Below are 12840 nucleotides of genomic sequence, written 5' to 3' on the forward strand. Positions count from 1 at the left end.
TATATATATATATATATATATATATATATATATATATATATATATATATATATATATATATATATAGATAGATAGATAGATAGATAGATAGATAGATAGATATGGATATAGATATTGATATAGATATATAAAGAGATAGAGAGATGGAATGTCACAAATAATTTTTCACATAAGCGACTTTTTTCACCCAATTTAGTCATTTCACCTCCCATTTAGTGACGTTTTGTGTCAAATTTTTGGCAACACTGTGGCAGGGTGGCAGTATGTGTGTTATTGTGTGTTTACTATATTAAATAGTTCTATGAATTATTTTATATTATTGTTTCTTGTTTGAAAATGCCTTTGTATGAAGGAATTGGACTTATAAGTGAAAAACATGCTGTAGTGGTTGATATAGGAGCTGCATATACGAAGTATGTAAATAATCACTTAATAGTAACTTATGAACTGACACATTACACATTTGGAACTCTATCAGTGATAAAAAAAAAAAAAAAAAAAAAAACGAACCATTTTTCTACATATTGCCCTATAAAATTATATTTTCTTTGTTTTTTAATGATAACAATATATGAAGGCAATGATAACATATAAATTTAAACACGTGCAGGTTAAAATTAACATCACTCAGAGTAATTGTTGAAAAATTATAATTCTTTACCGTTTTTTTTCTTGTCTTTTAAGGTATTTTTGTTCCGATTTGATATCCCAGTTTAGCTTCAGGGGTCACCAGGAATACTTGTTAAAAAATTCGTGCAGTTAAACTATACGGATCCATAGTATAAGTAGTAGTAGTAGCATGAACACGGGTTAGAAGCCCCGTTGGTTAAACCTGTTATCGACATAAAATAGGGAAATTAAAGACGCCCAAATTTTTCTGTACATTTGCAATCAGTGAATCCGTATAATAAAACTACCTTAAAATTCTTTCACGAGTTCCGTATAGATGCAGTATCTGGATATATGACATAAAAATTGCAATGTAAAAAGTACAAACCAATTTATACTAGCTGGTTACTAACAAGTGCGAATGCTCGCGAAAGTCAGGGCAAGGCGAAACTAGCGGAGTTGCTTTCATAGGGAGCAGACATATCAGCTACAGTGATTATGGTCGTAAGTACGGATAGTGGAAACACCGTTGCCCCTTTCCGTAGCAACTTTCGCAGATCAATAGAGGATACAGTTTTTTAAACTGCTGCTAAGGATTCTTGAACTGATTGATTTTGAGTTTAGTGTTCCTTCATTGGCAAGCTCACAGTTTAACGTGCGACCTACATAAGATGCCGGGAGGCAAACCCATGTGTCCAACGCCAGGGGCAAGTACGATAACCGCGTAGCCACAAGGGGACTCAGAATTCGTTATTTATTATTATTATTATTATTATTATTATTATTATTATTATTATTATTATTATTATTATTATTATTTTGCATGTTTGAATAGATATACTGCTGACTATCCACTCTTACTGCCGTAGAAAGTCTTTCTTAAGGGAAAAGTCTCATTAATAGGTGCAGATTCACTTCAGGAGGGCTGAGTATAAATACAGGTGTCGACATGCAATAATAAGTGCTGAAACACGAATCAACTTGTGCTAGGTGTCCACTACCAAGTATGAATACTATCTAACCGACTTAGGGCAGGGGCTTCGCGCGAGGATGTGTTTGTAGGAGCAGGCGCGTCAGGGGCATTGGGGAAATTTCACATAAGCGTGGATATTGGAAAAAGACTTGATACGATATAAAAGCACATGCCTTGCGTGCAAAGGAATTTTCTTCGTTCCTTTAGGAGCAGTCAGAGAGTGGCTTCTCGACATCAAAATATTGCCCCACTTCAGGCATTCACAAAGTAAATCTTAACCTAACCACATTTGGTTAAGATGCAACTTCGATTTCATTTCCTTCCGCTGTACATTCCTGTTTTTCCCTCCATTATTGCAGTATACACATCCTAGGCTAGTTAGGAAGACTGGCTTTGAAACTCTGACACATTACTCTGTATTGCCTGGTTATCTAATATCACACAAATACGCGAATTCATATCTTCGTTTTTCTTAGTTACCCACAGTGATAGCGTTTATTACCTTTTCCTATTAGTCTCATACTGACATTTCGTCTTATTTTGTTAATTTTCTTATTTCGTGACCGTCAACCCCTTCTGTGGCGATTATCGCAAACTGAAACTCAGATTTTGTGTTGCGTTGCCGCATACCGGTATGGAATGTGGCTATGTATTTCTCATGTTTAGAGACAAAACTTTTTTTCAACAATTTAGATATTTTGTAGCATTGTCACAATTTTCGCATATTTTTTTAAAATGTAGCATAAGTTTTTTCTTTTTTAATTTTGGAACTTGTAAACAGTATATTTTTGGTAGTAAGGTGTATATCTAATACAAAAATGAGAATATGCCTTGATTAGGTGCACATTCTGACTAATGAGTTCACTGAAACATAGAAATTAATGCAAAAATGTAAACACATCCTCTAACTTTATCCTTACTTAAAGGATGACATGCAGCAAGATATTAGCAGTTCTCTTTAAATTGTTCTCCTGTCAGTAACAATCATATTATACTTGGAAAAGAAACTCTCGGCATCAACACTCGAGACTTGCAACCATATTGAACGTAACAAGCTGACAGCAAAAGACCTGTCGTTAACTTTTAAACTGTTTAACAACGATACAATGTCAACTTCCTTATTCTCACTGTTGAGAACTTCAATAACCGTACTTTTAAATTCATGGTGAGCAACGAACAGATCACGAACATTTTCACCGCAAAACACTGTCACATCTTTATGATATGAAACAGTTCCTGGATCAAATAACTCGCTGAGCTTTTTCGTTAATGCAACATTTTTAAGTTGGCAATGTGCTTTTTAGTTATTAGCAATAATTGACAAGAATTCCATTTTTTCGTTTTCATTCGCACTTATCGCAAGTAATGCCGAATTTTGCAAAACTTTGCGATAATATAAACGTGATTTCTGGCTCTGAAAAAAAAAAAAGTTTAATATTTCGTGAAACATATACGCTTTTTTTTTCTTTCTTAACGTTTCGCATATTGCATTAACGAAAAAGTTTCGTCGTTACTCATGTTACTAGACGCTTTACCTCTTGAACAACTTTGTAGTTACGCATCGTAGAGTAAGGTAGTAGTAGTGCAGACCAATTCAGGGAGGCAAATAAATGATCTTACCTTGATAGTTTCAGATGATATTGAATTCAACGGATATTAACATTCAGGACGAAGTTAGAAACTCTATTTTTTTCGATGCCAAAATAGTGGTGAAGAGAAGCCAAAGGTCCTCAGTCAGGATCATGGCCGCCCGAAGAAAATTTTCTAGGACGGGAAGGGGGGGAGGGGCATTCCATGGTTGTTATATTACGTCAGGTATTTAAGATACGTGATTTGCTATTTCTGGAAGTTAGCCTATGCTCGGCCACTATTGTTTGCACGTTCTTTCCGAATAAATAAATAAATATTTCCAGCAATTGTCGGCACACATCCATTCTCATCTGGACCTGAGCTGGGGTCTACTATTGTGGCATAATGCAGCAGCTCCTGATAGTTTTCCCGAGTTCGTGAAAGTGACGCACTTGGATTAGGGCATGCCAAGTAGTGGACTGGGACATGCCGAATAAATTTGACAATCGTCGTACATTGGTAGATGGGTTCTTCTCAATAGCATGTCGTATGACTTCAGAATCTATTATCCTTGGGCGACCAGACTTTGGTCTTCGACCTGCATGGAATTTCTTAAGCCAACGGATTGCTGTGTTGTGTTTCACTACATCTACCCCTTTCGCATTATTAAAAGTTTTGAGTTACTGCCACAGTATTACACAGTTAGAACTCGTACATTAATAGTTCATGTATCAGACATTGTTGAGCACTCAATGTTACTGACACTAAAAACTGACTGAGGATATTGATGAAGTGGCGGCCTGTGTGTTAAATAGTCTGTTTTCCACAACCTCTTAGGTCAGTTTGACCTTGTATTTGCAATCGATCACAGCACATGCGCGCGCCTGGTGTTTGGGTTGTGGAAATATTTTACAAGATTTATGACTCCCTCTTGTATATCATATCATTTGAGTTCCTCCCCCACTGGCACCTAGTTACCCGTGTCTCTCCGTTGCCTGACATCCGCGCCAAAATATATGGACGTAAATTTTTCAAGGATGAAGGACTAACCATGTTGCAAAAATGTTCTAAAAAATTGGTCAGCTATTTTTGCGTGATGATAAGTGTAGATTATATTTTTAGATCCCCTCCATCGCGTATCCCTGTTTGGTCATTGCGTCAAAATAAATACAGATAAAGATATATTGTCAGACTTGAACTTATGCCACAATGGTTCAAATCGATAATTCATACATTCCAGGCTGTTTTGTTCTCGAAATTTCGTTATTGTCTTTTGCAGTATCGATTTTTTAAAATGTAAAATTACGTACCTTATTTCAAATTTAATCCTATTCCACAGGGTTGGCAAAAACCATGGTTTTTATTTTAAAAAACCAAAAAAACCGGTTTTTTTGGTTTAAACCAGGTTTATTTGGTTTAAATAATTTGCTCTATATATTCAAATCTTATATGGACAGAAATAAGTTTGTTTCGCCTTGATGTTATGCAACAGCCGGGTTATGCTGGAAGGGGTCACATAAGCTTAAAGCGGAATAAAAGCTGCTTCTCGAGTTACATCCGAGAGAAATTGTCCTCCATTTGAACTCGGAACCAGGACTGATTGGCTACAAGTGCGATACGTCTGCCGACTCACTCACGAAGGAATCCTGATAAAAATACGTTGTACTGATCTTTACATGCTTCTTAATATAACTGTCAAGAGTCATTTCAGAAGGATAAAAAGATACACAGTTGCACAAGTGAAACCATTATACAGAATTACATATGGACAATTTCAAAGTACTACGGAGTACAGAAGAACTAATTTAGTTCAAGTTAGTTAACAACGACTTTTATTGGTCCAAATTAAAGAAATACAACGACTTAATTTGCATATCAGTAAGAAAAGTGTATAAAGATACGAATTATTTGAGTCCACTTTGGCTCAGACTCATTTATACATAAATATATACCAAAGATACTTCTCATTTCACTAAATGCCTCTCGTGCCACCCACACACACACAAAAGTACGGCATTTCGATGTATTTTATCAATAGTAAACATTGAAACGAAACAATATTTAGAATTTTTCTTTGATTGCAATTACACAACAATAATAACTACAAAAAATCACAGAACAAACATTTATAAACTTATATAAAAAAAAGTTGCTTTTGTAGTATAATCTTTTTGAGTAATGAATGGGGAATTTAGGTCTGAATATAATACGAATAATATACGGGAGTGAAACGTGATAACCCACAAATGTGTGTTCATCAAGATTTTACAAACACTTACACTTTTACGAACATTTTTCGTTTTTTGGTTTAAACCAGTTGGTCTTTTTGAAAAAACCAGCTGGTTTAAACCAGCCAACCCTGCTATTCCATACATCAATTTGTTCTTTAGTTATGTAAAAATAAGAGTTTTTTAAAACTTCACTGAGTATATTCAAAATATTTAGTATTGTATGTCGTACGTAGTATGTAGAAATGTTTCGTCTAATAAAAGTCCGAAATTTCTTAACAAAAGTACAATGAGTTATAGCTTGGTTTTACGAATAATATACTAACAAAAAGCTCATAAACCCGGGTGGATTTTTTCACGTAGATCCAACCCAAAAAATAACTTTTTTTTCAGGCTGCACTACAACAGATCATGTGAATATATAAAAATATTTATGAAAAGAATGTTTTGTAATTGTGTTGGAAAGTGCTTGTGTGACGAAAGTAAATTTTTATAGTTAGTAACACGTATAGATTTTTCCGTACATCGAATAATATGAGCTTATTGTTTAAATAGGTGCGGATTTGCCGGTGAGTCTAGTCCTCGATGTATTGTCCCAAGTATTGTGAAAGCTCAGGATGGAACTATAAGGAAGTTACGTAATTACAAAAATAAGGATGACTTATATGATATGCTTGTTGAGTTTGTTCATTTTCTTTACTTCAGGTAAGTATCATGATATGTAAATAAGTGTAATCAAAATGTGGTATATTAGAAGAGAACTTACCTAATTGTATTCGTTCAAAAATTTTCGTTACCTAATCGAAAATTTTCCAATATTTCGGACACACACACAAGTGTATCCACTTACGAGAAACAGTGAGGCTTAATATATACACCGTATTATTTAAAATGTTTTTCACATGCTTCTACTATCAATATGAATGCAATCCTTTAAATTTCTTTTAGCATATTCTTCGAATGTCGTCGGTTTAAATATACTACACTTAAGTTTTAAATACAATTATGTTATTGCTCCATTAAATTCTATAAGTGCACTCACAACAGAAATACCTTTATTAAATAAATTAATTTCTATTCCAGATATATCAGAATATTCTTCTGGCGATAATCTTGATCTACAGCCTTAATACAAAACCAATATGGAGCTAATGATCACTGTAGCCAAATAAAACTTGTAGTTTTTTTTTTTTTTTGAGTGGGTGAAACTTATAACCGGAAATTTCGGTTTAGTATGGTAAATTGTTATTAATGTATATACAGCAAAGTACAACCGTAGCAGTTCAGTTTTTGTTAATGAGATTGGTAATAATAGTATCCAGGGAACACGGTAGCTCAGTGGTAGAGCTCTTATCTCTAGCACGTGAGGTCTCTGATTCCATTCCCGGTCAAGTAAGTGTGATGAATAACTTCGTGGTTTTCCTTGAGATACTCTCTTTTCTTCCCACATTCTTATTCCACCAGTTTTTTCATCATCATTCACTTGCCCTAATCGTCATCTTCCCGTAGTCTAAAGCGCGTAATTGTGGAACGTTAAACTGAAAGATTTCATTTCATATTCAATATTAGTATCTTACTTCCTACCTGAATTTCCCTCTTTCAGTATTTACTTTTGGACTTCTCATCCTAATCTAATAAGCCTCATAAACGTTCTTTCAGTCGTTGATCAGGGTGTCTATCGGTCACGAAATCAGAAAACGGTCATGAAAGTCACGAAATTTAGCTTTTGGGTCACGATTTTTTTTTTTTAACTGTGCAAATGTAAGTACAGATTGGAAAATTTTGTTCTATAAAACATCAAAATTCACCACCTAAAAAAATGTCTATGGTCGGCATTAGACGCTACCAAATCGCAAGCGAAGTACGTTTGTATCGTATGGATGAAAATTCGGCCTAATTCGCACCCAAATTCGCTCTTGAAAATGTTAGGAAATTTTATGATTTGGTAAAGAACAGGACACGAAAAAGTCACGAAATTTCATTGTGAAATTTTAGTAGACACCCTGTTGATTTTATACGTTGTAAAACCTTGATATCCTGCACATAAGTTTTTTTTTTTTTTTTTTTTCCTGTAAATGTGTGAACAACTCCGAAATAATTTCTTTATGATCTCGTGACTCCTTTATATGTTCCTTCAGTCTAATATTGATATTCTCTGTTTATAAGTTTCGCCCATTTTAAAGAATAAAAATTACTACAATTTTTTTTTTTTATTTGGTGACTATGATTATACAAGGGCTCTATATTGTTATCATGTGTGAAACTGAAAATACATCAAGATTATCGCCAGGGGGAATATGCTCATCTATCTGGAATAGAAGTTAATTTATTTAGAATAGGTATTTCTGTCGTAAGTGCACTTACAGATAATTGGATTTAATGGGACAAGAATATAATCGTGGTTTGTCCTTATATAAAATTTATCTTATTAAATCCAACGTCACTTCGAAAAATATTTTAAAAATTTAAAGGGCTCTACTAATAGTAGAAGGATGTGAAGAAGATTTTCAATAACATATCCGAAATCGCGAGTTTTGCTACTTCTAGGAATGCAATTAAGTAGGTTCTTTTATAATTTTAAAATATATATTCCTACATGCTAATAACCAATATATTGTGATATAATTACAGGACAATCATGTTCAAAAATGTTCAGTCACGTTCATGAGATATTAATTTTAGATTAAACTTAGTATATATTCTTACGTAAACTTACGAAACCTATTACTTGGTCTCTCAAAACAATTGGCTGTATTTTTAGTAAATAAATTTTTATATTTAAGAGCTACGGTAAGACAATGAAGACACTATAACTAATCCACGAAAATTCACCTCCGTCTGTCAAGAACTTCTCACTGTAACTTTGAATAACTATGGTAAAATTGAATTTGTGAAAATTAATAATTTAAATTTTATGGACCATTAAGGAAAAAGGAAAGGGATCATATGCACAGAGATTATTAAATAGTCACCTAAGCTTTTTATTGTTATTGTGTTGTTTAAATATGACTAATCTCTCTGAAGAATACCTCATCAATCTATATATAGTCGTATAATTCTGCTGTTAAAATAGTTAGCATATAATCTCTTGAGTTATTATGCGAATACCAACCAGGATAATGCTATAAGAAAAAGTAGTTGGTTCTCTATTGCTAAACAAAATATGGTGTATAGGTTTTACTGTCAAGCAAAGTGGTATAGCTGAGCTGTTTTTTATTTTTCATTTGTGATATAGATTAAGTGAAGTTTCTATGTTTCACTATTGGTTGGGATAAGTATTTCGTGATTTTTGTAATAAACGCACGTGAACCACCATAATTCGAATTTTATATAAAGTCAATCAGTTCAAATCAAAGGATTTTACTTGGACAGTAACACATAGAAACATCGCTAAGTTCCCGTCTCGTTTTCAGAACATAGAAGAAAGAATATGAGAAAGAGAGAGAGAAAAATAAGATGATGTCCGTTAAAGAGCCACGGTTGCTAGTGTTTGAAGTTCGTGTGTATGACGAAAGTGTGTGTTACAAGAGCAAGGTTCTGTATACATGTTTAGAGAGAAGAAAGCGAGAGGCATACCCACAGAAAATCATTGATAAACTAAGGGATATAAGACTGTAAAGTAATGGAGAAGGAGCTGAGATGGAGGAGTGGTAACGAATGGCAACATGGTAGTTAAAAAAAAAAAGCATGAAGAAGATAAATTAAATAGAAAAACTTGATCGACCGCTAGCTATAATTAGATGTTCTTTTCTTCTATACTCTGACGACGAGAGGATTTCTACATAAACTGAAAAATGTCTATTCAGTTATTTCATAATGTTTTTGTCTAGTTACCGTGTACTGTAAGTGTCTCTTATCGTTAGTTTTATTTACATATGAATAGGCTAGGATTCTTTCCTTTAGTACAGCGCAATTCGAAATGAATGGTACAAAGAGAAAAGATACTTGTTGGGGCTGCTGTAATGAATTTATTTTGTAAAAACCGATATAATATGAAAAGAAACTCTCCAAGTTTCATCGCAACACTGACATTTATTTCCTAAATTGTCCACTAGTGGCACTGGTGCAAAATAATTTTACTGTGTGCGCGAATACACTAGGACTTCATCGCAAACTGTTCTTTGGAGACATTTCCAGACAAAATTTATCAAACAAGCACCACACTGGCACATCATCTTACCCGTAAGGTGAGTGAAACACTTTGACGAGACAAGATGCTTGTTCAGGAAAAAGAACACAAACAAGCACAGGTGTGGCAGGAACTTGATTATTGTTTAGACATGTGCTGCCCACAATAGGCGCTTTGGAGATTTTACCTGTGATGTTACATTAGTATTTTCACAATAAATTTATTGTATCAGTCATAGATAACTCTTTTTGAGCTATTTATTTTGAATATACAGACTGTCAATGAACTATACCGACAAACTGTAAGACGTGATTCCTTACATCTAAATGAGAACATATATATATTGTTATAGGATGTAAGGAGATGTCATATTATACTTTAGGATATTTATGGAATATTATCAAATATTATGGTTTTAGATTTCAATTTTAGTAAAGTTACAATATTTTATGTCATTTAGATTTAAGTTTATTCACATCATCATTTTACTCATTAAATCATGTCACACAAATTTTAAGAATAACATTATGTCATGAAAATCATTTAGTTCGCTGACGCTTTATTATTTCATTACTAAAAAGCAAATAAAGCAACCTAGTTACATTATGTTAACGAGAGAATTTATACAATGTAGTTATTACGTTTGTCAGACAATTACAATTGGATCAGCGTTTTCATTTTCAAAATTGAGAACAGAATGTTTATGTTATTGTAAGAATTATGTATCTTTTTGTTTTTAAAAATTCTTGGATTGACAAAATTTAAATAATCCGAGAGATTGTGTCTGGGGATTCTAGAGATTTCTGGTCAGCAGAATGTCTTGTCCCAATTGGGTTTCTCAAGAATTCCACGTGCTATCTGGAGCCTGTTGTTGTCATGAATATCTTCAATGTCTGCAACCTCATTTCTTAATCATATAAAACCGTTTCCTTGGAAAGAGAAGTCAGTTAAAAGGAAGGAGTTAATAAGAAGCAGTGAATAAGAATCAGTTAACAAGAATCGAGTTAATAAGACCTCAGATAATGAGAAGTTATTAAACGATCTATTCGTGACAAGCCGAGATAGTTACTTTAATCTAAGTTTCGGAAAGATTGTTTATAAATTTTATTCGCGTTCACTATCGAGTGATAAGCTCATTTTCCATGGACGATTTATAAAGTTTGGAGCTGAACTGCAGATGGGATTACCTGACAACATAGGACCAGTAGTCACCCAGGTATGATATTCTTAAGGCCAGATTTCCCTAATTTCTTTCCTCATGACCTTTCAGATATTTAATCAAGTCAATCTCAGAACACTAAATTCATTGACTAATAAACTGTTACAAATTGAACAATATATCTTTCTCTGAGTTAAATAACACTTCCATTATTCACAACTAAATTAGTCTTAAATCTCATGTTACACATTTGCCTAACTTTTAGGGGCATGTTGAGAGAGAAATTCCAGATATTTCTCTTAGTTTAGTTTGGTCTTCTCGTTCTTGCTACTATCCCCACATTCATTTCGTACAAGAGTAGACCAGGCTAACAATATTAACCTGCGGGGAAAAGTGCATAGTTTCAGAGTTAGGGCCATTCAAAAGCGTGGAAAAGATAAATTTTAGCACACGTTATTTCGATGACTAGAAACCATGCAGTGGCGGTCCGTATCAGCGTAAAGAAAGTCAGGTACACTCCATCCAAAAATTCAAATTCCACCTATGTGCAATGGGTGCGCAAGAGATTCCCCACAGGTCATAATTCCCACACATGTTCCCAACAGAATTTTGAGTTATGCTCTGATTTAAATGTGGGGCCAAACTGAAAATGTAAGACTTGACAGCAGTGAACACGGAATGCAACGGCAGAAAGTCCGAAATGTTAGGAGCTGCCAGCTACATGGATTTTTATGTTCAGAATAACGCATGGTGCGATTCATTTTCTTCACGGTATAGTTCACTGTTTTTTCACGTATAAGCATGAAAAAATATCACATCACGCGTTATTCAGAACGAGGAACCGTAGAGCTTGCGGTCCCTAATACTTCCGACTTCCCATTGACGCATTCCGTGTTTCCTGCTGTCAGGGAATACTTTTGCCTATTTGGCCCCATTTTTATCTGGAAATTCTATTGGGAGTATGTCTAGGAATCCCTTGCGCACCTATTGCAAGTTGCTGAAATATGCATTTTTGGATGGCGTGTATCTGACTTCCTTTACCCTGTCATGGACCACCACTCCATGCTGTCTCATTATCGAAATAACGCGTGTTAAAATTTATATGAACTTTATTTTTCTTATCGAATTATTTTTCACAGTTTGTCAATATAGTTCATTATCACCCTGTATATCAGTGTTCTGTTTTCTTCCTATCTTCCCCTTCCTTATCTGATAAAGCATTTAACGAAAGCTTCTTTAGTAGTATAATGTTTTCACTGAAAATATGAATTATTTACCGAAAAATAGTGAAAACATTATGATGGAAAGTCAGTAAGTTATAAATAACTACAGAAAAGATAAGTAAGGATTACTTACATAGCAAATAATTTAGTGTTTCCACCTGATCTCCATCTACATTGAAACAATTGTTTCATCGATATACAAGCTCTACAGTACCTACTGTAGAAGTCGTTGGTGGTTGTAACTCGCATTCACCTGGAGACTTCTTGTTTCATTTCTGAGCTCCTTTGTGGCTAAGCGGTTAGCGTACGCACCTTTGGCTTGGGAGACCCGGGTTCGATTCACGGCGGGAACTCATGTGGTTCGGAATCCACGTTAATCAGGAGGTCCAGTCTCATATAGCCTCGCTGCTGAAAGAGACGTTGAACTCAAAATCAGCTCAACTTAATTCTTGTTTCATTTCTGTATTCGCGAAACTTTCATCGCTAAGAGTAAGTTACTTGGAGCTCAGTCAGTGCTCTACGGCGGCTGGTGAAGTTGCTATCCAAATTCTATTGTTGGCATTGTCGTACTAAAAGAATATAACACAATTCAGCAGTGTCGGACGTTTTCGGTGAATGCCACTCCCGAAGTTGCAATAAAACACCACAGTGCGATGCATATCACTGTCTCCCTTCGTCTCTGGAAATGGACAGGCTGCACGCCGCGTCGATCCTAGAGCATGGTTAGCATAACTTTCCAACGTACGCGTAAACCTTCGCTCAGTTTATGAGCTGTGAAGGCAGATATTTCCACAGCATTGATGTATGTTTTGTTTCGGGTTGGTAATGATGGACTCATGTTTCATCACGTATAGCCAAACCTGTTAAGCTTGTCTTCATCCTTGCGTGTGGTAGGAGATTTCAAGAATAGGCCTATTCATGTGCTCTTATACTCTGCACTCAAGTGTCTG

At 34.6% G+C, this 12840-nt stretch overlaps 1 protein-coding gene across 1 annotated transcript in view; it reads left to right on the forward strand.

The window, feature by feature from the left end:
- Positions 1-233: 233 nt before the first annotated feature.
- Positions 234-12840, forward strand: part of Arp10 (Actin-related protein 10) — a 30768-nt gene continuing 18161 nt past the window's right edge. Inside the window, exons 1-2 of the mRNA XM_081771728.1 lie at positions 234-413; positions 5935-6084. Coding sequence (XP_081627854.1) covers positions 337-413; positions 5935-6084 — 227 coding nt within the window. The 5' untranslated portion in view covers positions 234-336. The remainder of the gene's footprint in view (positions 414-5934; positions 6085-12840) is intronic.

The sequence above is a fragment of the Thermobia domestica genome, chromosome 9, assembly GCF_964235325.1.
Source record: "Thermobia domestica chromosome 9, izTheDome1.hap1.1, whole genome shotgun sequence".
NCBI lineage: Eukaryota > Metazoa > Arthropoda > Insecta > Zygentoma > Lepismatidae > Thermobia > Thermobia domestica.